The sequence below is a fragment of the Oryctolagus cuniculus genome, chromosome 15, assembly GCF_051225735.1.
Source record: "Oryctolagus cuniculus isolate XC-2025 breed Fujian yellow rabbit chromosome 15, ASM5122573v1, whole genome shotgun sequence".
Lineage (NCBI taxonomy): Eukaryota > Metazoa > Chordata > Mammalia > Lagomorpha > Leporidae > Oryctolagus > Oryctolagus cuniculus.
In genome coordinates, this window is record NC_142881.1 from 84,029,774 (window position 1) to 84,054,982 (window position 25,209).

Sequence of the window (25,209 nt, forward strand, 5' to 3'; positions counted from 1 at the left end):
GCCATTCTCCACTGCCACCCCAGGCACATTAGCAGGAGCTAGAGTGGAAGCAGAGCAGCAGCGTTCTAACCGGCACTCTAATATAGGATGCAGGTGTCAAAGGCTTAACCCTCTGTGCCTTACCGCCACCTCCATTGTTTCTCAGACTTCAATGTGTGCAGATTCACCTGTGAAGCTTGTTAAATGCAGATTCATGCAGTAGGTCTGGGGTGAGGCCCATGAACTTGCATTTCAGTAGCTCCTGGGTGATATTGATGCCATGGACCCAGGCTTGACACTTCATATACTTTAGCTTTTAGGACATCACTTGGAGGTGCAACCCTCGTCTCATCAGTGTCCATTTTGAGATTAAAGACCACTTTCAATAGAAGTTTTGTGTCACTGCCTCATCTTGGTAGCTCTGAACATGCTGCAAGCTACTGCTTTGAGTGAGCAGGTGAGCTGACCATGTGAAGGCAGAGAGCAATCCATGAGCCAGGTCCTGGAGAACCTCAGAGAAGCCACATCATAGGGCCTCTAAATGCCTTTTTCTGAGAGCTGGGGAAAGCGTTGGCTGCAGAGGAAAGTCCACTCGGTGTGAGAGATGCACCAGGGGAGAGAGACCTACGCCTTGTTCCAAAGGATGCATGCTTTCCCCTCGGGTTATCAAAGCATTGCACTTCCTTTACAGATCATGTGCAAGGTATATAAAATAACGGAAGAGCTTCTCAACTCACCAAATGCTCAGAATCTAGCAAGAACCACTGTTTACAACTTTTAGGTATCTACAATGAGTTTTTAAGTGAGATGAAGACATCAACTGGGAGATAAAACAGTTGAGATCTCTGTGTGCTTTTAGATTCATGTCCTGGGATTTGTTTAAAATTCCATCAGCAACATCTTCCTGTGTTGTTAAAGATTCTTTGTAAACGTCATTTTTGATGGGGCCATAGTTTTTCAATCATTTATCCCCATTGTAATTTCTTTAACTATTCCCACATCGCTGTCCTTTCTAGTTACTTTCTGAGGTTTCACTGTTAAGATCAATGTTGAAATACATCTCTGTTTATGAGTTTTGTGATTTCCTTTCAGTAAGTCCTCAGCAGTGAAGTTAGGGGAGCAGTGGTTCCAGACATGTTTGAGAATTACTCCCTGCTGCCAACTTGCCTTCTAGAACAGCTCTTCTCTGGAAAGGACATTTATGGGCATCTTCTCCAACATGTGGTCCTGGGTCCTGAGGCAGAACCCATGCTCTGGGCCTTCCTCCTCAGGGAACTTCAAAGGGTGTCAGTTTACAGTTCCTGGCATCAGCCCCCTGGTTATTGCAGGCACTGAGGAGTGACCCAGTGATTGCCAGCTCTCTTTCTCTCTCTCTCTCTCTCCCTCTCCCTCTCTCTCTCTCTCTCACACACACACACACACACACACACACACACAAGTAAGGTGTGTTCCCTGTGTCGTGTTGTACTGACTTGAGTTTCTTGCTCATGTCTGAAGCAATTCTAGTCCCACATTATGTACCAGGATTTCACAAGATTATAATGGAGCTCGACAATTCTGATCACCTGTTGGTGTCTTAGCCATTGTAGCATAGGAATGCAACACATTACTCGTGTGTGTGTGTGTGATGATGCCAGTATAGCTAAACCTACTGCACTGCCAGTTGTACAGCACAATTGTGTACATTATATACAATTTTTAACATTCTATTTGAGAGAGGGGGAGCTATCTCCTCCTTTCTTTCATTCCTCAAATGTGTGCAACATCAAGGCTGGGCCGAGTCAAAGGAAAGAGCTGGGAACTCAGTCTGGCTCTCCCATGTAGGTGGCAGGGACCCAACCAGTTGAGCCATCACCCGTTGCTTCTAAGGGTGCACATTTAAAAGAAGCTGGAATCAGGAGTAGAGATGGGACTTGAACCCAGACACTGTGATATGGGATGTGGGCATTCCCAGGGACATCCTCTTTTAAAGACTTGCTTTTATTCTCCAAGAGCATTTTTCAAATGATTCATTGCATTATACAGGCACTGCTTATTCCCCCTCCCTCCATCTTTTCCTTCCTTGGCTTACATTTTTACTTAGTTATTTATTCTTTTTTTTTCTGATTTTTAAGTTTTTTAATACACAGAGAATAGATTTCATGTGTTTCCTAGGTACAATTATAAGAAATGAAACGCAGTTTCAAGTGACATCTGATATGCTGTGCTAACCACCTGTCCCTACAGTGCATAATACTGATAATGAAAATTTGCGACCATGTTACTGATTTATGTACTATGTCATACACTGTTTTAGAGTGTACTCCTTTGACTTACAAAGGAATCTTTAAAATAGCATGCTGTGTTGGGCTTGTTGCAGCTTCATACATCTTGTGGTTACCACGTCTCTTTACTGCATCAAAAGATCACTTTATGTGGTTGGCCTATCCCATCCACATTCATGTGATTACCCTCTGTGATGACAGCAAAATGAAGAAATGCCTGATAATGCATTGCTCAGCGTATATCCCCATCATTAAGCAACACATGATTGTACTATATTCTGATGGAGATTGCCTTTGTCCTGTGTTTCTGTACAGAGCCCCAGTGACCATGCAAGGGGCAGATGTGTGATGCATTATTAATTAGGCCTATTCCCCTAAGCAGTGGTGGGAGTGGACTGTTGAGAAAGGGAGGAGGGCAGTATGTGGCAGAGCTGGTTAAGCCTCTGCCTGTAGTGCTGGCATCCCAGATGCATGTTGGTCTGAGTTCCACATGCTCCACTTCTGATCCAGCTCCCTGCTAACACACCTAGAAAAGCAACAGAGGATGGCCCAAGTGCCTGGGCTGCTGTCCCCCACGTGGAAGATCTGGATGGGGTTACAGGCTCCCGGCTTCGACCTGGCCCAGCACCAGCTGTTGTGGTCATTTGGGGAGTGAGCTAGCAGGTGAAAAGTCACTCTCTCTCTCCCTCCCTCTCCTGTTTCTGCTCCCTCTCCTTCTCTCTCTGTAACTGTCTTTAGAATAAATAAACTACTGACTTTCCAGTGAATAAGACCCAAGTTGAGGATCCTACATCAATGAATATGTTTTCCATAAAACCAAGCATAGTGGAAGTTCTGGGTTTTGGCTTCTAGATGACAGACACATCGGAGTTTCTAGATTGCATTTTATTTCACCTATAACCTGTTCTCAGAGACTGATTCAGCTCTAGCTCAGAAGGCTCGTGATGTGCTCCTCTGCTGCGTCCTACCATTGTTCCCTGCTTCCTTCCAGAGTCAGGGCAGTCCTTCCCCAGGGGCAGGCTCACCTCTGGCGTTTGGCTGTTTGCTGTTCTATTGCCTGGGATGCTTCTTCTCCCCATACAGACAGAGTCCTTCAAAATGTTCTTGGAGCAGTGGAATGCAAGAAAAGTTAATGTTGGTGCATAGAGTTTTTGGAGCCCATGCATAATTTTACCATAAATAGGTACTTGCTCTGAAATTGTTGAATATTCCTTGTACTTGCACTTGAATGGCTCCTTTTCCCATTGTCATCAACTCTCTGCTCAAATACTTCTCTGTGAGAGAACCTTTCCCAGGTGATTACTTTAAAATAATGTCCAGTCTCTCTTGCACTGCTTTATTTTTCCTGTTGTTCCTACATTCTGACGTGGTGGGTATTTATTTGCTTATTAACCATGCCCTAGTCTGTGTGGTTCACAGCTGTAACTCCAGCACCTGGATGAACTGGCATGTAGCAGATTCCCAGAAGACATATATGGAATTGGAGAATTTTAATGTGAATTTGTTTTATTTTTAGTTTCTTTGTTATGAAAGACTACTCGTATGCATGCATCCAAATTCATTATCAATTTAGAACACATTTTAGTAGGATCTATTATATGCATAGAACTGTTCCTTTTTTCCAAAGCTGCTTTGCCTATTTTGCCTATTTAGGTTCTTTGCATTTCTGTATGATTTTACAACAAACTGGCCATGTTTTCCAGAAAAAAGAAAAAAAGTTCTGCTAGATTTGGTTAGGGATTGTTTGAATCCTTTGATCATTTTTGGTAAAATGGCATCTGGACAATATTGAGTCTCCCAATCCATAAACATGGAGTGGCTCTTAGTTTATTCATGTCTTTCTTAGGTTCCTTTGGTCATGTTTTTAGTTTTCCATGTCAGCCCTCCAACTTCTGTGGATTCTGCAGTTGTGACTTGAATCAATTAAGGCCTGAAAATATTTGCCAAAACAAAATTGCACTGTATTGAACATGTCCAGTGTTTTTCCTTTATATTATTCCCTAAACAGCATGGTCCAAGAACTGTTTACATAGCATTTACATCGTATTGGGTAATATAAGATCTAGAAGTGACAAAGTATACAAGAGGACGTGCATACGTTGTATGCAAAGACTATGCCCTTGTACTGAAGGACTTCAGCAGCCACGGTTTTAGTATTCTCGGGAAGTCCTGGAAACAATGCCCCACAGTTACTAAAGGATGTCTGTATAGGAATGTATTTATTTTTCTCATATATTTTTTTCAGTGCTGTCGTGAACAGAATCGTTTTCTTAATTTCACACTTGGATTATTCATTGTTCACATATGTAGTTAACCTTGATTTTTATATACTGATTTGGAACTCAGAGACCTTGCTGATCTCTATTTTTAGTTCTGGTCACTTTGTGTTTCTTAAAACATTCCATATATGAGATTGTACATGCAAATAAAGACAGCCTTACATCTGTTTTCCACTGTGAATAGAGCTTATTTCAGTGTGATAGTACTGGATATAATTTCTAGAACAATGTAGAATGAGAGTGGCAAGAGCTGAAATCTATGCATTGCTGTGGATCCTAGGGAGACCACATTCAGTCTCCCATCCTTGAGTATGATATGGGGAGTAGGGTTTCCATAGAAGCCACTTGTCATGTTGAAGACATTGGAAACTATTTTTAACTGCATGACAGTGAAAGCATACATAGAGATTAGTGGGATACTAAGCCTAATATCTAACATAATTGATCTGTCATTGCTCATACCACCACTCTACCATCACAAAGGTTTCAACTTAGTGATACCCAGTGTTTCTGCCACTGGCATTTTGGATGGGTATTCTTTGTTAGTGACTGTCCTGTGCTTTGTAGGGAGTTTAGCACCACCCTGGTATTCTAAAGACTAAATGTTGATGGTGCACACCTATTAAAGTTGTGGTAGTTGTTCTAGCTGGGATCCAGTGCCAGTGGATTTTCTTAGTTACCTTTTCCTCTGAAAATGTGCGTATTTTATAGTTACTCTTAAAGTGGTAGGATTCTGTGTTGATATTATTTTTCTCTCATAAATTTAAAAATGTGTTGACACTGTCTTCTGAACTCCATCGTGGTCATCAAATCAGTATTCTCCATATGCACTGTGTTATTTTTCTCTGAATGTCTTTAAAATTTTCCCTTTTTTTTGTTTCAGCATGTTAGCTGGTATTCCTAGGAGTGTGTGTGTGTGTGTGTGTGTGAGAGAGAGAGAGAGAGAGAGAAGGGAGAGAGAGGGGGAGAGTTTAAATTGTATTGGTTTAAATGTGCTTATTAATTCTGTAAATGCATGATGTCATTCCCCACAGAAGTGGAATGAAGTCTCCATCTGAAAACAAAAACAAAACTAGTGCATGTATGAAGTCTGATAATGCCAAACACACACCAGTGGAGTTTGAATTTATTACTCATCTAATGCAACTCTCTGGAGAGAGTAGGGCAGGTTTCCCAAGCAGATATGAAATGACGTGAAAGAGCAAGGCAAGGGATTGGCTTGGGTATTTTACTGTGTGGAGGGATTAAGGCCATGATGAATGATCCTGCATGGATTGAACACTCCCTGGTGCAAAAAGAGAGCACACGTGGACTTTCCTGTTTGCTCGTCCAGATGTAGGACACAGAAGAAAGATGACTTAAAAATAGGTATCAATCACACATCACAGACGGAATTAAACAATTCATTAGATGTCAGTAAAACTTGAAACATTTAGAAAACTTCATCTCCAACATTTTTTTTTATTTGAACTTCCCCTCCCTGTTGTCTCTCTTCTCTCTCTCCTGTGTGTGTGTGTGTGTGTGTACACTTCTGCCTCCACCTCTCCCTCCTGTAAATCTCCCCCCATCCCTGATATTTGATAGCTGCAATTACCCTGTCTTCAGGGTCACTTAGTCCTCCTCATCTCTATTCTGATGTAAACACACAGTGTGTCCCTAATGGTAGATACTGCATTTTTATTGTAGAATGCCCTCTCAGATTCTTTGTGTAGTTTCCATTTTCTGATTACATTTCATAACTTTTACTTGTATGAGCACATTTTCCTTTATCTATGAAATATAACTATCATAGCTAATTGGGTACCTTTGTTTACTAATTTCAGTATCGAAATCATCTTGGGATCTGAAAGTTTCAGCTGATTGTTTTGTCTCTTGAGAATAGGTCACTGTTCACTGGTCTTTGTTGCATTTTGTTTTCACGGTATCCTGTACTAATATGGAGATGCTGGATTTTAGATTTTCCCCTGAGGAATATTAACTAGGTTGTACCTCAGTTGATAACTGTGTTTCTTTGTTTGTTGACTCCAATAAGAGTTCAGTTCCTTTCTTTCTTCTTTTTTTGTTTGAGAGGTAGAGTTACAGACAGTGAGAGAGACAGAGAGAAAGGTCTTCCTTCCGTTGTTTCACCCCCAAAATGGCCGCAACGGCCAGTGCTGCGCCAATCCGAAGCCAGGATCCAGGTGCTTTTTCCTGGTCTCCCATGTGGGTGCAAGGACTCAAGCACTTGGACCATCCTCCACTGACCTCCCGGGCCACAGCAGAGAGCTGGACTGAAAGAAGAGCAACCGGGACTAGAACCCGGCACCCCCGGCATATGGGATGCTGGCACTGCAGGCCGAGGATTAACCAAGTGAGCCACGGTGCCAGCCCCAACAGTTCAGTTTCTAAAAATTTCTATCGGTATGGCTTTGAGTCTGTTCTCTACCTCTGGGGTTGAGAGTTTGGTTCATGCAACATTTAAACTGCTTCTTTTTAGCTTTTTGTTTGAAAAAGTGCTCCCTCTTCTGGCTTTCTTTTTGGTGGAGGGAGAGGGTAGGTTTTCCTAATCAAGTCGTAGTGGCTGTGGTTACTCCAGTCTGTCCTGGGCTTTGTAGGACAGAAACATCCTCTTAACTGTTAAGAGTTTTAGCTGCCCACACAACTTTGCCCTTCCCTCTGGTTGTATTATTTTGTTTCCCAAATTTTGAAGTCCCTTCCAGATACGGCGCATTTCTCTTCATTCTCCGGTGCCTTTGTGTGATTTTGTTTCTGTGTTTTTCCCATTAAGCTTCAAGGAAGGCAGACTTGTTATCTGCAGGCTGCGTGACTCCAGCAGTAGCTTATATGGCCATCACAGAATCAGTAAAATTACCTCTTGCCACCATTTTTGTTATATGGTCAGTGTTTTTCTCAAAGATTTTAAGGAATTCTTCATGTATTTTGGATATGTCTGTTTGTTCACTAGAGGAGGGTGCTTTGAAAAGTTCATGGAAAATGGCGTTAAAAATTAAATATAGGGGTGGGTATTTCTAGCACCTAAGAGAGCCACATCCCGTGTCAGAGTGCCTGGGCTTGAGTCCTGGCTCCTGATTCCAGCTTCCCGCTGAGGCAGATCCTAGGAGGCAGCAGGCGACAGTTGAAGCAGTTGGGTCCCTGCCGCACACACGTGAGATCTGTGTTGAATTCTTGGCTCCCAACTTGGGCATGATGGGAGCTCACTATGTGTGCGTCTCTCTCTCTCTCTCTCTCTCTCTCTGCCACGCAAATGATTTTTTTTTAAAAAAAGGCAAGTTATTTTCACACAAATGGTTTATGGAAAATGAATTATATAAAAAGCGAGGCATGGATTTCAAAATAAATTTATCTTTTAATTGCAAAATACATTTCAAAACCGAAATACATTTATCTTTTAATTCCATTTTCTATAAACTTTTTGTGGTTACTGTGTTTGTTGTGTGATATTTCCTTACACTCTGAGGCTTCTACCTATTACTCTTTACTCTGTCCAAAGCTTATTGATTTATGTTGTGTCTTAAAAATACTTTTGCTTCTTTCATGTCTTGAAGATGTTTCCCTGTTTTCTAGTTGTTATAATATTAATAACAGGCCTTTTGAGGCTTAGTTGGCATATGAGAAAATGTCCCTGTTGATAGGGCAGCATTTGACCAGGTTCGACATGTGTGCACCTGTGAAACCAACTACCCCAGTCACGGTCTTGAACATGTCAGCACCTCCGGGGGCTTCCTGAGTTCCTCGTTAACCTTCCCAGACACACTCAACTACTTACACCGTCTGTCACCATTTATCTCTAGCACTGATCTATTTTCTGTCACTGTTAGCTTATGCATTTAGCATTTGTTACATGTCCTGTAAATGGAATAATACAGTAGGTGGAGATTTTCTGGAGGGTAGGGATGTTTTGGGCTCCATCCCTGCAGCATAATTATTTTGGATTTATCTAAGCTTTATAACTGTTTCGGTAATTCATTTTATTGCATGTATTTTCTTACATGGTATTCCATTACATGGATATCTATATACTTCTTATCTTTTAGCTTATGAGTGGACATTTGGATTGTTCCTATTTTCTGGCTATTTCAAGCCAAGCTTCTATGAATGCTTTCATTAATAAAGCATATGTTTCCAATACTGTTAGGGGAAGATTTGGCCTAGTGGATCAGATACCTATATGCCATGTCAGAATGACTGGGTCCTGAATCCAGTTTCCTACTAACGCACACTCTGGGTGGGAGCAAGTTGTGGCTCATGTAATGCTAGATCATGTGGCAAATGTATATGAATATGTAACTTTTTAAGAAACTGCCAATGTTTCTTCCACTTATTTTGGACTTTAGTTTCTCTTCTTTTTTAAAAGCATGTATTTATTTGTTTATTTTTATTTATTTTGAAATCAGTTACAGAGAGAGAGGTAGAGACAGAGAGAGAGAGATCTTCCATTTGCTGGTTCACTCCCCAGATGGCTACAATGGCCCACATTGGGCCAGGCAGAAGCCAGGAGCCAGGAGCCTCATCTGGATCTCTCATATGGGTGGCAAGAGCCCAAACACTTGGTCCATCTTCCACTGCTTTTCCCAGGCCATAAACAGGGAGCTGGATTGGAAGTGGATCAGCTAGGTCATATATGCTCATATAGGATGCTGGCATTGCCAGTGGTGGCTTTACTCACTCTACCACAACCCCAGCCCCTTCTTATTCTAGTTTCCAAAAGTAGAAATTGAAGTCATTGGTTTGAGCTCTTTCAAAGATTTATTTATTTATTTATTTATTTTTGAAAGAGTTACACAGAGAGAGAAGGAGAGACAGAGAGAGAGAGAGGTCTTCCATCTGCTGGTTCACTCCCCAATTGGCTGCAATGGCTGTGGCTGTGCTGATCTGAAGTCAGGAGCCAGGAGCTTCTACAGGTCTCCCATGTGGGTGTAGGGACCCAAAGCCTTGGGCTGTCTTCCACTGCTTTCCCAGGCCATTAGCAGAGAGCTGGATTGGAATTGGAACAGCCGGGACTCGAACCGGTGCTCATATGGGATGCTGGCACTGCAGGCGGCAGCTTTACCTGCTACGCCACAATGCCAGCCCCTCTTTCTTCATTTCTAATGTAAATGTTTAGTGCTACAATTTTCCCTGTAAGCACTGTAAGCATTGGCAATATCCTATCCTTTCTTTTTTTGTTTGTTTGTTTTGTTTTTAAAGATTTATTTGAAAGAGTTACAGAAAGAGAGAGAGAGAGAGAGAGAAAGAAAGAGATCTTCCATCCACTGGTTCACTCCCCAGATGGCTGCAACAGCCAGGGCTAGGTCAAGCTGAAGCCAGGAGCCAGAAGCTTCATCTGGGTCTCCCACAGGTTGCAGGGGCCTAGCTTGAACTTTAACTGGCACCTATATGGGATGCTGGCACTGCAGGCAGAGGCCTGACCCACTATACCATGACAGTAGCTCCTGCAATGCCCCATACATTCTGATTTATCAAATTCTCATCTCATTAAGTTTGGAGTGATCTCTAATTTCCCTTTGAATTTCCATTCCACCCATTCACTACTTAGAGGGAAATTAGACCTTCATTTTCAGCTATGTGGGGATTTTATTTTTTATTATTGTTTTCAAATATAATTTCGTTGTGTTCAGAGAACACATTTTGCATGACTTTGGTCATTTTAATTGTCTTAAGACTAGTTTTGTGGCCAAGAGTGTGTCCCATCTTGGTAAAGGTTCCATGTGCCTGGAAACAAATCACGCATTGCTGTTGCGGGCTGGAGTGTCAGACAGATGCACCTAGGGCAGACTCTTGGTGTGGCTGCCCTGGTCTTCCACACTCAGTTTCTTCCAGCTGTTCCATCCATTGTCAACAGAAGGGTACGGAGGCTCTGACTACACTTGTGGATTTGCCTGTCTTTACATTTACATTGGCTTTTGTGCTTCACATCTTTTGGATTACTTTTATTAGGTGTGTAAGTATTTAGCTTTATATTTATATATATATACACACACACACATATATATATATACTCATATATATACATATATATATACTTATATATACTTGATGAATTGACCCCTGAAACATATTGAAGTTTATTTATCTCTTATAAAATTCTTTTCTGTGAAATCTACCCAATATTAATATAGCTGGCTTCCTTTTATTTCTTCTATTTAGCAAAGTGATACAAAGGAGAAAATCTTAAGAAAGAGCACCAGGTTTGTGAAATCTCCATTCCAGGAGAGGGCAAAGGACTGTCACCAAAGGCAGGTGGCTTTCAATGGAGACGGATGTCTGCAGGTCACCCTGCACATGGCTGACCAGGGGAGGATGGTTCAAGGACATAGGCACCAGGAAAGTCTCTAGGTGTGCGTTCCCATTAGTAACACTGTTTAGGGCATGCGCCTGGACAGGTGGATGCCTTCACATCTCTGAGTACACTGCGGTCCACCCAGGAAGCCAGGGCAGAGCAGGGAGCACAGGACAGGCTTGACCTGGACAGGGGCCTTCCCATCCACTTTGCCTGCCCTGTAGCAACCTTGCCTGTAAGCTCATCATCAGGCTCACATCTTCCCCCAGATAAGGAGCAGAAGAAGCAGGTGAAGAGTCCAAAATATGGCCTTATGGTTCCCAGGAACAAGAGGACCAGCCTCGAGCACTGGAGAACAGGAGCAGGCTCAGGACTGGCCCATGGCTGTGGCTCCCCAGCCTGGAGAGATGAGTCATCAGCACAGTAGCCACTTGTCACCCTCTATCTCATCAGCTTCTGGCCTCAGTGTGATTCTGCAAAAAGCACCCTGTGGGGACCAGCGATTCTGAGCCCTTGGGGTCCTGCCACTGACACAGCCATGGTTCATTCAAGAACGGAGTACAGAGTGGTCAACTCCAAACCAGACTCAACAGCTAGAGAATCCTGGGCCTTCCAGACCCAGGGGAAAATGGCTATGGCCTAACCTGCCCCATTGGGATGACCCAGGTAGCTTCTGATGAACAGGGCCTAGTCGCCTTTTGGAGGTCGTGTGGGTTGAGGAAGAGGCTACAAGTGTCAGGGACCCTTGGAGAACTGGGATGCTCTCTCTGCCCAAGGTAGGGTTCCAGACTCCTTCCCTGTGGATCCTCCAGGCCAGGAGCCTCTGAGCCAGGAGTCTCTTCTCCCAACGTCAGGGGACACATTCTCCATGCTAATGACCCCTAGTGACAGCATGACCTGGAGAAGCTGAACCCACTGTGACAGCAGCCCAGGAGGCCTGAGCTGCTAGAGGGCATGTGGGCATCTGGCCAGCCAGGTGTGCCACCAGGACCACCTGGACATTCTGGGGCTGCCTCCACCCACTGGCATCCTGGTCTGTGGTCAGAAGTGCCCTGGGGTCCTCTTGCAGGCTCAGGCCATGAGATGCTGGATTGTGAGATGGGGCAGGGAGGAAAGAAGAGTGGGAACCTGGTGCCCACACACCCAGGACAGTGCACAGAGGTGATCATGGGCCTGGTCCCTTGGCTGGGCCCACACTCCTGAACTGTCCCAAAGACCACATGTACCCAGCCACTGCTGCTCCTCCAGTTTTCCTCTGGTCCACGCTGGGCACAGGTCAATCTCAGGAAGTGATGGAGCACCCCAAGCTGGGTCTCTGACTGCATCTGGAGGCTGTGGCACCTCCAGCCACTTGCAAAGGACTCAGGGACCCTGTGTGGCAGCTCGGCTCCAGGGGTCACAAAATCAAAGGCATTCTGAAACCATTTAATACACAATCAACAAGGGGCAGAAGTTCCCGAGGGTTCCTTCACAAAGGCGGGAGGGGTATGTGGCAGCCCACAGGTGCCTGGGTTCATGTCCTATCTCATCTCCTGCTCTGAGGGTGCCCATAGCAACTGTGGCAGTGGACTGGCTCCTTGGCCGAGATGAGCCAGCGTGAGGCCACTCAGGGAGGGGGAGAGGAGCTCCAGAGAGGAGCCTTGTCAATTGGGGAGGCCACCAGGCATAGAGAAGCTAGATGCTGGCCGAGTTGAGCTAGGGTGAGAAAGCTCAGGGAGGGGAGAGGAGCTGCAGAGAGGAGCCTTGTCAGGCGGGAGGTGCTGGGCATAGAGAAGCTAGGCTTCTGGCCGAGTTGAGCTAGGATAAGGCCTCATGGTGAGGGAGTGGAGCTCCAGAGAGGAGCCTTGTCAATCAGGGAGGATGCCAGGCAAAGAGAAGCTAGATGCTGGCCGAGTTGAGCTAGGGTGAGGAAGCTCAGGGAGGGGGAGAGGAGCTCCAGAGAGGAGCCTTGTCCATCAGGGAGGCCGGCGGGCATAGAGAAGCTAGATGCTGGCCGAGTTGAGCTAGGGTGAGGCAGCTCAGGTGGGGGAGAGGAGCTCCAGAGAGGAGCCTTGTCAATCAGGGAGGATGCCGGGCAAAGAGAAGCTAGATGCTGGCCGCGTTGAGCTAGGGTGAGGCAGCTCAGGGAGGGAGAGAGGAGCTCCAGAGAGGAGCCTTGACCATCAGGGAAGCCGGCGGGCATAGACAAGCTAGCCTCCTTGGCCGAGATGAGCATGGGTGAAGCCTCAGGATGGGGGAGAGGAGCTCCAGAGAGGAGCCTTGTCCATCGGGGAGGCCGCTGTGCTCAGACAGCCTAAGCTTCTGGCCCGTCTGAGCTGGACACCTGGTGGGCTCTTCTTCCCCTCCAGGTGCCCACACACATCCAGCTCCTCCATGGAATGGGCAGCAAGGAGGCCTCGAGCCAGGGAGGGCACACAGGCCTGGTCTCCCAGTGCAGAGCTGGCTCCTGCAGGCTCCAGCCCGTGAGTGTCCCCAGAGTGCATGGGGCTCCCATGCAGGGAGGGCGTCTTCAGCCCTGCTCCCAGGGCTGGCACAGCCTGCATGGGCCCGGGATCCAGGGGCTCTGAGGCAGGTGGGGGAGGGGCCCTGAGACCCTGCTGGCCACCCAGCTCCAGGGGCCAGAAATCAGCGCCTTTGACAGGCGGGCTGAGATTTGGGAGGCCCCCCCATCGGGACAGGTCTCCCCTGCTCTGCAAGCTCTGTGGGGCCAAGAGGCCTGGGCCACGCAGAGACTCTGAGGACTTCACAGACAGGGCTGGGGACGAGGGCTCTGGGGAGGCACCCTCTTCACAGCCTCCCTCCTCGTCCTCTTCAAAAATTGTCTCGGGCAGGACGAATCTCAGGTCCCGAAGCAGCTTTGGCCAGGGAGACGCAGGACACTCAGCAGCCTGGTCTTCCTCCCCTTCCTCCTCCTCTTCGTCCTCTTCCTGCTTCTCCAGGCCGCTGTAGTACTCCTCGTCCTCAGAGTCGGAGTCATCTTGGAAGGTCACGTTGAGTTTGGTCAGGGAAGTCCAGCGCCGGAGGGGGCCTGGCTCGTCCAGCCAGGAGCACTGTGGGCCCGAGAGGTGGGCGGCGCCCCCTGACCCTGAGGCCCCCGTGGAGGAGCCCTGGCCGCAGGGCTGGGTGCTGCTCTCGCCACGACTGCCCTTCTCCTCCTTGGTGTGTTGCTTGGAGTCGGGCTGGACGGCAGATCCGAGAGGACCGGTCTCCCCGGGGACAGAAGCTGAAGCCCCCGCTGGCTCCTGGAGAGCTGCAGCAGCAGGGTGACAGCCTTTGCGCTCAACGATGGTCTTGATGGACACTGGTGGGGGAGCGCGCTCCTGAGAGCCAGGCAGCACCTGCAGGGCCGGGCTGCCATCTTCGGTTGGCTTATCTGGAAAAAGAACAGATGGGTTTAATTTCTCCACGGCCACCATCTGGCCTGCAGGGTGCCTGCCCTGACCTGACCCTTGGGGTCCCCATTACTCGGTGTGATGCTCAGGACACCTCCAGCCTGCTGGCCGCAGAAGGAATGGTGCATGCAGCCTGGGCCATGGGAATGACAGGGACACCTCTGGTTCTCCCCTCAAAGCCCACAGACTGGACAGGCCTTGAGCCCCCCACCTCACTCTCTCATCTCTGGAGACTGCTGGCACCAACTCAGGACCCCATTACCTACCCCACCTGAAATCCTGGGCCCTAACAGTGCATTGGCTGAGTTACCCGCATCTGAGTCCCTCCTCAATTGTAGGAAGGGAACTGAGCCTAAGATGATGGGGGTGAGAGCTGGGGGTGTGTGGCAGACATGGGGTCTGGCCAGGCCCTCGGGGACAGGGAATGTGGTTTCCAAAGAGGTGGCAGGGGTTCCCTGTGTCCTCTGCCCCTGGGCCACAGTCCCTTTCCCGGTGAAACTGGGCTGTCATTGCTTCTGTCTCACGAGCACCCAGGGGAGGCAGCACCTGGAAGCACAGTGGGGACTTCCCAGTGTCTGAACAGGCTGCCCCTGGGCCCCCACTGCCAGCCTCTAGAGCTGGGACAAAGCCATCTCTGCTCTGCATGGGGACCCAGGTGCTCAGGTCCTTGTCAGCAGGGGACAAGAACGGGGACCCCTCTGCACCAGAGCCCAGAGGCCACTGCTGCTCCGGGTCCCGCTGACTTCTGTTGGCCCAAGGCTAGGACTGCAGAGCCCACACTCAGCTGAACTTGGGTTCTGCCGTGGGGGCCCCCAGCGCCTGCCTCTGCGCCCACCCTGCTCACAGGAGTGGACTCGGCCCCCACTACTGGGTTCAGGGCACGTGGGCCTTCCAGGGGTCCTCAGATGGCTGAAGGGGATCCAGTGCCGGCTGGACCACCCCGCAGGAGGATCCAGGGAAGCTGCCCGAGGCCCCGCCAGGCCATGCTGTCAGAAGCTCCTGAAAGCAGAACTGCTGAGCCCAGGGAGGACAAGGAGGACTAGGAAGAGGTGAGTCCCTGGGTGGGGCTGCCAGGGCCTGGCACTCCCACTACTGACTCCCCTAAGGGAGCATGGGACGGGGCCGTGTGCTGGACTCACCTTCGGGAGGCAGGAGGCACTGCAGCTTCCCCAGCTCACGCATGGAGGCCCGCAGCTGCCTGATGACTGCATCCTCGCTCAGTGACCAGGCCTGCTTCAGGGTCACCTGCAGGAACTCCCGGATGTGGTCCCTGGACATCTTCATCAGGCGCTCTAGACATGGGGGTGGGTGTCAGGCTAGGAGGAGCCCTAGGCATGGCGTAGCCACCATGGCTGCTCCAACCCTTGTTTCTGCTGCAACCCCTGACCCTGGCCCTGTCCCCCACTTGCTGGCCCTGAGGCTCAGCCTCAGCTTGGACCACCCTCAGCAGGACAGGGCCTGCCTGGTCTGCACAGCAGGCTCCTTCCTGTGTCTGCTGGGCCTGGGGAAGCTCAGCTCTGCTCAGAGTCACAGGCCACCAGGTCAAGAGAGCCAGGCAGTGGGGAAGGAGCACATGCAGGAACTCCTGGATGTGGTCCCGGGGCATCTTCAACATGGGCTCTGGACATGGGGGTGGGTGTCAGGCTGGGAGGCGCCATTTTTGGGGGTTGGGGATGAAACGGGATTCGCAATGCCCCCTAAGCTGGCCAAGAACTCAGAAAACTCGTCCCTCCCCTAGGTTCTGCTCACCCGGGCCAAGCATGGGACCCCCCCAACTCCTCCATCCCCAGCACCCAGGCCTCTGTGGGCCCTGAGGACTTACTTCGGTGGACCTTGAGGACGGTGTACACCATGCCGGTGAGTACGTGCGCGCCCTCAAGGATGTAAATGTCGAACATCCGAAGTGCCAGGGGGAACGGCACCTGGGGAACAGAGGCATTGGAGGACCCCACGCATCAGGGCCTTAGTAGGACCCACAGTGGGTGGGTGTGCAGTGTCATAGGGCATCCTAGCTGTGCCTTAGAAGCCCAGAGAGAAAGAGTACCAAGGCCTATCCAGGACCCTGGGGCCACGCGGACTGCTCTGCACACTTTGGAAGCCACCCTGGAGATGCCAGACAGCCCAGGGCCTGGGGGAGGGGTCAGCCCTTGGGCTGTGCTGAAACCAGCCTGTGGCACCCAGGGTCTATGGATCTCCTGCCTCTCACTGTAGGGCTCTGGCCTTTGCCAGGCTCTCAGGATGGGTCCTGGTGGGACCTGTCCCCTCCTTGCTGTCCCTGAGGCTCAGCCTCAGCTTGGACCACTCTCAGCAGAGCAGGGCCTGCCTGGTCTGCACAGCAGGCTCCCTCCTGTGTCTGTTGGGGCTGGGGGAGCTCAGAGTCAGAGACCACCAGGTCAAGAGAGCCAGGTACTGGGGCAGGAGCTTCCCTGGGCAAGGGGTCCCTGGGGCACTTACCCCATCCAGGAAGCACTGGATGTACCAGTGGGCGGTGTAGTCCTCAAGGCACACACCCTCCTTCTCCTGAGAAGAGGCAGAGGGGGCTCAGGGCCCAGGGCCCAGGGCCCAGGGCCCAGGCCTGACTCCCTCTAATCTGAGCCCTGTGGCAGAGCCCCTGGGTGCAGGAAGCCCAGCAGCAGGTGCATCCCCCCTCCCAGCGATGCAGATTCCTGAAAGGACACAGGTCCCTCAGTCCACTCTACCCTGGGGACAGCATCTCCCTTCAATCTACACAAACTCTGGGGGAACAAGTGGTGGAAAACACACCAACACCCAAGCTGCCACAGACCCCAGTAACAAGGAAAGTCTTGGTGAGGACGTAGCCTCCCCTGGCCCAGGAAGCAGTCAGGACCCCTCTCTGTCCTCCCCTCCCTCAGCACAGAGCCCCCGAGGGGAGAAAGGAGATGTTTACTTACCAGGTGTTTCTCCAGGGAGGGGAGCACGCGACGCATGATAGCTCCCAGGTGGTGCTGGAATTGCTCCAGTTTTGGGGAGTCCGGTGTGTAGAAATCTGAGTAATAGCAACCCCCCGGCCCTCACTTCAGAGTGTCTTCCCGGGAAGGCTGGAAAGTCAAAGGCTTGGGGCGGGTTCTTTCTGAACATGGAGGGTCAGGGGAAGCTCTAACAGGCAGGGGAGCCTCAGGGGAAGGGGGGGTACAGCTGACAGCCCAGGGCAGGCTGCCTAAGGTGACCTCTGGGCTGACTGCAGTCACACTGGGTGCCTCAGGGCCATCTGGACACTCAGGGTGAGGAGGGGTCACCCTAGAATGGATGCTCCTTCTGCAAGGGTGTGGCTCAGTGGGTGGGAGTCTGAGTAGAGATGTGAAGCAGTAAGGCCAGTAGAGACCTAAGGGTCATTTGTCAAAGACAAGGCACAGGACCTTTGTGTGATGGGAAGTGAGGGGTATGGCTTGGTATTGGGTCCTCTGCCGGCCCTGGCTTCTAAGAAAGCATTCTGAGGGAGACCGCCCTATGCACGCAGCAGCCAGTGAGGGACAATGTCCCAGTCACTTGTCTGCATGCCCATCCCTGCACTTGCAGGACCACGCCCACCACACCCATCACCCACCATGCATCGAGTGCTGGCTGTCCCCCATGAGCTGGACTAGTGCCCAGAAAGCATCCTCTTCACTCAGCCACATCAGCAGCAGGGCTGCCACGTGGCTTAGGCCCTGGCTGTAGCCCAATTCCTGGAAGAACACAAAACACATCAGAAGGACCTCCCTGGCTGGGATGATCTCACGTGGCAAGGGTGACCTCTCCTGGGAGAGCTGAGCATTACCACCAGGCCCCACTGCTGCCCCTTGGGTGTCAGGATCTCTCAAAGTTCCTGGAGAGAATCCTGCAGGGTCTGAGCGCAGGCTGTGCAGGGTTAAGAAGAGGTATGAGCCCCACCCCAGATGTCAGGAAGGGGAAGACTGTTGTGGGAGTGCAGACTGCACACCCGTGATGGCCTCTGGAGCTCTCTGCTGCACAGGTGCCCTGCTGGGCCCCACTGCAGACGTGAGGAAGAAGCACCATAGTAAGGCCTGCCTGGGCCAGAACAGAGCCCAGCCCAGGAGAAGGCTTCTGTTCTGCCCCAGAACTTGAGGTTGGGGCCAAGGAGGCCATGAGCTTGAACTCTACCCCTCAGTCTCTGCCTTGTGGATTAGAGAGGCCCCCTCAACCCAGGCTAGGATTTCTGTGACCAGGGGCACCCTGCATGGACAGCTCTGGATATGACCTTGGAACGTTATCGCAGAATACTCACGGGGTTGTACATTGAGTATGCGAGGAGCACCTCAAATAAGGAGCGTTGTCTGGAAGAGAGAGGACAGAGGCTGTGCGTCCAGTGCTGCCGAGGCTCTCAGTGTGGCTCTGCCTAACAGAGCCTGACAGCCACACGCAGGGCCCTTGATACTCTGCTCATGAGCAGTCCACCGTGTGGGTGAGTGCTGCCTGCAGGGACATGCACATCTCCCAGGGTGCAGTCATGTGCAGTTTCGTTTCCCCAGGTGGGTGTTCATTGCAGAGGTGAGCGTCCCACTGTGGGAAGTGCAGTCCCGTGGGTCTAAGCCATGGAGAGTCAGCCTCCCATGCACGTTCATTCTGATAGGGAGCAGCTCCTGTGGCCTATCTGTTCCCCATGAGCCTCTGTGGCCAAACTCCCCACCTCCCCCAGCCCGTGGCCACCACTGCCCTGTTGTGTGTCCTGGAGTTTGGCCTCTTGCAGACGTCCTGTGAGTGGATCATAGCACGTGTAGCCTTTGAGGGATGCTTCCTCTCTTAGCAGGATGCACCTGAGATGCATCCAGGTGAGCCCAGGGCCGAGCCTCGTCCTGCCTCTCACTGAATCCTGTTCTCGGATTCAGCTGTGACACGGGTTGCTTATCCGTTTCCCCACTGAGCATCGTGCAGGGTAGTCCTGCGTCCAGTGACTGTGAACACAACCCTGAATCTTGCGTGAGGGTTTTATGCACTCAGCTGTTCTGGTGGTTGTGTAAATGTGCGTGTGTGCTGGGGGTTCGTGTGGAAGGTGTGTGTCTCTCATTGTGAGAAATGGCCCTGGGTGCTGCTGGGGGCCTGGGCACTGTGCTCTGTTCCTGCAACGAACCGGAATTGCGCTCACCTCACGTTTTCCCCAGCACCCGGCGTTCAGTGGTCTTAGTTCCCCCATTCTCACAGCTGTGCGCTGGTGCCCCGTTGTGGTTTAGGTGCTAAGCATGTTTTCACGCGTTGAGTAGGAGAGTTGTGTGTGCCATCATGCAGGGGCCCTCCTGAGCCTTGGCCCATGTCAGGGCAGGGAACCCTCATTTGCTTTGTTGTTATTGAGATTTACAAACTTCATTTTCTGTATTTTGCAAATACTGTCTCCCCTTGTGTTCCTTTTCATTTCATTCCCACCAAAGTGTCTTTGGGAAAGCAAACTGTTCAGTATAAATAGAAGGCCATGGATCCATTTTTTTCTGTCCTACAGGAATTATGCTTTAGGTGTGAGCCCACGTCTCTCCTAGGACCCCATGTGTCCCAGGACCCTTGCACCTCCCTCCCCCAGGGCCCCTCCAGCCCAGAGGCCTCACTTGGCTCCGTATCGCTCTCGAAACATGATGTGACTTCTGAACGTGCGTGCTACCTCTTCATCGATCTGTTGGACTTGATCTGAGCACAACCTGGCCCGTTCCTTCATCTCCTGCAGGGCAGGGCCGAGGGGGAGGGGCCGGCCTCAGGACGAGCCAACCCCCACTGTCACACAAGCACCCCAAAGCCACATCAGCTCTTCTGGTTGGCAGGGAGAGTTCCCCTTGAGGGAAGCTCATTCCCCTGATCCAGGGAGGGTCATGGGTTCCCCACTCACCTTAGTGTCCACGCCACCCCCAGTGCCCAGCAGAGGGGCCACTGTGGACCCGCTACAGTCAGCCTGAGGCCAGGGGCTCTGCCAATGTCCTTCTGTGCTACCTCTGCCTTCCCAGAGCAGGAGAGACTGAATCAGGCCTCCGAGCCTCCTCACTGGGCTCTCAGGCCCCACAGGACAGGAGTCAGCCTCACCCTGACCAGCCTTCAGGGCTGCCCCCTGCAGGAGAGCCCCAGCTCCATCAAGAGAGTGGACACCCTTCTTGGACTTGGAGCTGGCCCCAGGGGCAGCCCCCACTTGAAGACTTGGGCGAGGGCGGGGCTGGCGGCTCAGTTGCTCCTTGCTCCCTGATGTCAGCCAGGGAGGTGACAGCCCGGGGCCAGCCCTCTGATGGATCAGCCCTCATTCCCAGAAGCAGTTGAGAGCTGACTCTGACCGATGGAACCAGCAGGCCAGGTGGGGGCTGGGTGAGCTGAGGCCAGGCCAGGCATGAGAAGGCCCAGGTGAGGGCAGGGCCCGGCGAGCATAAGAAACGCACAAGCAGGGTCAGGTGTGGGGAGGGCCGTTAGGGACAGAGCCAGCTGAGGGCCCTAGCACACAGGATTTCCACCTCACTCCAGGCCGTCTCTATCCATTCAGGACCCAGCACAATGGCACTGGGCAGTCCTGGGCCTAGAGGCAAGGCAGGACCACAGGGATGAGGGCTGTGGCCCTGACCGGATCCTTGTGTCCAGGCCCATTTGTGTGTGGGGAGACATGGAGGAGGCTTCTGGGGAGACGTGGATGAGGCAGAGGGGAGGGCCGGGTGGGGGCCCCAACCAAATGACCACTCCTCCTTGGCATTACTTGTCCACCACACGGGAGCCTTGCGCTCCTGAGCAGGCCCAAGCGGGTCGGCCTGCCTCAGATTGCACGCAGAGCCATACCTCGAATTTGCCAGGGTTCTGGGCCTTCCTGGTATCCACGGAGAGCATCATGGCCCACACCTTGCCGCGCACCTGGGCAGGGATGCCTTTCTCAATTCTCCGGTGGAACTACAGGAGAGAGGAGGCTCTGGTGAGACCCGCCCCAGGCCCTCTGTTGGGGGGGAGCGTAGGGTGAGACAGCAGGAAGGGGAGCCCTGGGCTCTGTGCTGTGTCCCCAGATCTGCCTGGACCTGGGCCTCCTGACCCAACAGTGAGAGGAGGGCCGAGGGCTCAGTGCAGGCTCTGTGGTGCACTCACTGCCCACACAGGGCACCAGGAACTGTGCCTGCCCTGCATCTGGGAGTGGCCCCAGGGGAGACTGGATCTTCTACTGCGGCAGTGTCCTGGGTGCAAGGGCATTGGGCTGAGATGACCTGTGTCCTTTCAGGGCAGGACAGTTGTGTCTGAGAGGCACAGCGATGGGCACTGTCCATCCCAACTCCACCCTCAGTGGTCCCCAGGGGCCCTCAGGTCCAGGTACCTTCTCACTGCTGCGGTACTTGGTGAAATTTCGCAGCATCTTGTTCCATTTTTGCAGTCGGCGGCCCTCCTGATGTTTATGCTGGGAATGGAGACAGGATGGTGTGAGCCCAGCAGTGTCCTCTGGAGAAGCCACGGATGCAGCTCAGGAGGCTGTGGACATCTCAGCTGGGAGGAGCCAGCAAAGGGGCAGACCACGGCACCCAGACCTTCCAACTAGGGGAGCCTCAGGGGCTTGGGCTCTGCCCACAGGACAAGCCATCCTCAAGCCAGTCCCATCTCATCCAGGAAAGTGGGTCACAGTGGCCCACAGGTGGGGACCTCAGAGCTGCAGGCCTGCTCTGGGGCATGTGGGCCTCAACAGATCTCCTGGGGACTGCTGTCCCTGGAGGACCATATGGCACTCCCCTAAGCACTGCCTATACCCACAGGCCTGCTAGTTCTGCCTCCTAGATGAAGAGTCCATGGCCAAGGTCAGCTTACCCATTGCACTGCCAGGCATCCATGCCTGGGCGGCTTCTGCTTACTGAAAGGCAAGAGAGACAACACCATGAGAATGGGCACTGAACCACGCATGGTCCACTTCCCAGCAAGGCTGGGACAGGACCTGTGTCCTCCTCACCCTGCTGAGGTGCAGCCCAGGGCACAGAGAAGGGCAGGGAGGGGGCAGCCATGCTGCAGGCAGACATCCAGCAGGGGCTGTGACCGTGAGCATAGGGAGCCCAGGGCCAGGGAGGAGCCCTTGCTGCCAGTGCTGTGAGTGTGCAGCTGGGACTCGAAGCACCTGGGACCACCACACCTCCCTGGGTACCCCCCTGCCCACCCTCCTCCCTATGCACTGGCTGCCTGAGGTGCCTGCTCCCCACCTCACCCTCCTCAGCCCGGACCGTGGCCATCTCTCCACCAATCGGCTCCTGCTTTTTCTCCAGGTTCTGGCACAACATGGAGCCAGAACCCCCATCCCCGAGAGCTAAGGTGGCCGAGACGGCTCCATCCCTCTAGGTCACCGGAGCCCACCCTCCAGCCACGGGGCCTCCAAGTCTGTCTCTTGCCCTCAGGTCCCACTCCTCCCAGCACAGTGCCCTCCGCTGCAAACCCCTCTGTCCCGGTCTGTACTGGGGAAGCCTGCAGGCAGGTTCGGAGCCTTGAGGTCACATCCCTGGCCTTCCCTCAGGCCAGGCCTTTAAGCCTTTAGCTTGGCCCCTGAGACCCAGGTACCTCCTGGACAACTGCCACCTTCTAGGCTGATGCCCCAACCCTGTGGCCACAGCTCTGGAATGCTGATGGCCCGGTTGTGTCCCCTAGGAGCAGGGCAAGACCCTCAAGCCACCCCCTCTACTTAGCATGAACAGAGGCCTCAGAGGCAGTGTGCCCCGTGCTTGCCCCATGTCCAGTTCTGTCCCTGCCTGCAGTTTGGATTCACTCACTGGGTCATCAGCTCTGGCCACACGCTGACCTGTGCCTGCACTGTGACAACAGCTTGGATCAAGGAGGGGGCCTGGGGACAGGTGTGCTACCTAATGGTGGGGTTTCTGACCCTGGTCCCTCCCCTGGGTGGATCGGGGTGCAGAGGACTCACCGCAGGAAGCCAAGTTTGTCTGGGACAAGGGCTCCACTCTCGTTGTCCTCTTCTCCCAGGTGAAACTGGGGCCCTTTACGGGGACCCTGCAGGGGAGAGGGGACCCAGGTGAGAAGTCCGGGTCTCAGTCACTGAGGGAAGCTGAGCCACCCTCCCCACTGTGTCCCCAGGGAGGTGGGGTCTGGCTCTCACAGGCACAGTACTTGAGGCAGGGTCCTACCTCCTCTCCCAGCACCCTGGCCCATACCTGCTCATATTTCAAGATGATCCCTGCTCGCTCCTGGGCCCTGCCGGACCTCAGGGCGTCCATATCCAATCTGTAAGACACACACGCACATGTGAGCCAGCACAGGGAGCCCACGGGAACTGCTGCCCTGAGGGCTGTCCCCCTGGTCAGAGGGGGGACAGCCACACAGCCAGGTGGGCGGGCACCTGGTGGTCGGGTCCCAGGAGGATGACTTGTCCAGAGCACAGGGACTAGGGACAGTTGGGGAAGGACAGCCCCCACCTTGCCTCCCCTGCCCTGGGAAAGGATGCTCCTCTCCCAGCCTGGCATCCACGTGTCCTCCAGGGAGCCCAAGTCCAAGGGTCTCCCTGGCCCTCTCCCAGCCCCCGCGTCTCTAGGGCTCTCAGAGCCAGCCTCGCTGCCCCACCTGATACCAGCTGATCCAACACCTAGTCTTGAACCCGTGTCTGACACAGACTCACACCAAGGCCCATTCGACACTGATGACCAGCAGAGTGGGAGGAATGAGACGACTGTATACACGCTCTGCACACAGGGGCCCACTGAGAGCTCAGCCACATCACTCATGGAACCTGGCGTGGGAGACCAGTGCCACCCACCTGGCGTGACCTTCCCCATGTCACAGCTCATGCACAGAGCAAGTCCCACTCACCTCCATCGCGAATCCATTGGATTCTAGCAAAAGTGCCTCCTGCCTACGCTACCAACATCTGGTCAGTTGGGCAGTAGATGCACTACTGACCGCTGGTTGCCGACAACCCAGAGTGCACAGTTCTCAGTGACTGTGATGTCACAGAATCCTGCCAGCCAATCCCAAGTGACACACAGCTCTGGCAAGGGGTCAGGGTTCTCATCCCGGCTTCATAAAAAGTCACCAGAAGTGGGGCCTGTGTTCTCCCCAGGGCCCAGGTGAAGAGGGCAGGGCTCTGGCAGAACTGCCCCAGAACCAGGGGTGCCAGGGCCCTCTGCCACCTGCCGTAACGGTCCCAAGTCTCAGGCAACCTGCACCTCCTGCCCCTCCTTTCTTCCTCTGCAATTTTATTACAGCACAACTGTGAAAGCCTTTCTCTATGAATACAAGGTGGCACAGGGAGCCCCATCATGGCCTGTCCATCTCCCTGAGGTCCCCACACTCGGGACTGCCCTTGCAATGACCTGAATGGAGACTCCCAAGGCTGCAGCCTCCTGTCCTACCACAGGCCCCACCCTAGCACTCCCAACCCCTGCCGACCCCTCCTGCTCTGTTCCAGCCCTTCTTCCCAGGAGTTTTAGGAGGTGGACACCGGCATCCTCCTGGGATGGGGGGAGGGGAGCAGCCCGCTGAGCACCACCTGCATAGGACCTCAAGCCAGCATGGTCCAGACTGTCCAGAGCGGGAGCCAGGGCCCTGTCCTGACACTGACCATGGCTTCAGGCACAGAGCACTGAGAACTCCTGGGCACCAGCTCCTGAGCCGCACGCTGGTAACACCGGGCTGCTGCTGACCATAAGGACAGGGACAGCATGCATCGGGCAGGAGCAGCCACAGGCCCACAGTTTCCCGGGGTGCTGATCACCGGGACACCCACCCCTGAGGGATGCAGGGGTCACTGCCAGCAGCAGCTCAGCCCTTCCAGCCCCTGGGCTGCTCGTGGTCAGCACGGGCTCTGCAGAGCCCAGGGACCCCAGCAGGGTTGGCCCAGCCTCAAGGCTTCCAGCTTTGGCTGCCTTCCTGCTACTTCCTCGCTGCTTACTCCGGGGAGGGGGAGCTGTCTTCTACTGTGGGGTGCACATGTATTTCTCTATGTGCATCATACGTGTGTGCCCAAGGTGGGTGTGCTCCAGGCCTCCCCCAGGACTAGAAGCTCCACGCCTGAAGCACCCGGTCCTTGTCACTGTCACCTCATGGCATGCAGGCTACACTGAGATGGCACCAAG

At 52.6% G+C, this 25,209-nt stretch overlaps 3 protein-coding genes and 1 long non-coding RNA gene across 4 annotated transcripts in view; 2 read left to right on the forward strand and 2 right to left on the reverse strand.

The window, feature by feature from the left end:
- LOC149122137 (uncharacterized) overlaps nt 1–25,209 on the forward strand; it is a 320,316-nt gene that overhangs the window by 205,493 nt on the left and 89,614 nt on the right. The window lies entirely within an intron of this gene.
- Nucleotides 1–25,209, reverse strand: part of LOC149122138 (beta-microseminoprotein-like) — a 449,968-nt gene that overhangs the window by 155,104 nt on the left and 269,655 nt on the right. The gene's annotated exons all lie outside the window — the stretch shown is intronic.
- LOC149122140 (uncharacterized) lies at nt 9,250–19,607 on the reverse strand. Its single transcript, XM_089313682.1, has 7 exons — nt 18,441–19,607; nt 17,760–17,880; nt 17,107–17,201; nt 16,649–16,714; nt 16,017–16,116; nt 15,334–15,486; nt 9,250–14,175 (listed from the first exon to the last, which is right to left on the reverse strand). The coding sequence occupies exons 1-7, from the start codon at nt 18,450–18,452 to the stop codon at nt 13,028–13,030; spliced, it is 1,695 nt and encodes a 564-aa protein (XP_089169808.1). The 5' UTR covers nt 18,453–19,607; the 3' UTR covers nt 9,250–13,027.
- The window catches only part of LOC149122141 (beta-microseminoprotein-like), a 48,682-nt gene continuing 39,405 nt past the window's right edge, over nt 15,933–25,209 (forward strand). Inside the window, exon 1 of the mRNA XM_089313684.1 lies at nt 15,933–16,051. The gene's annotated coding sequence lies outside the window, so the exon portion shown is untranslated. The remainder of the gene's footprint in view (nt 16,052–25,209) is intronic.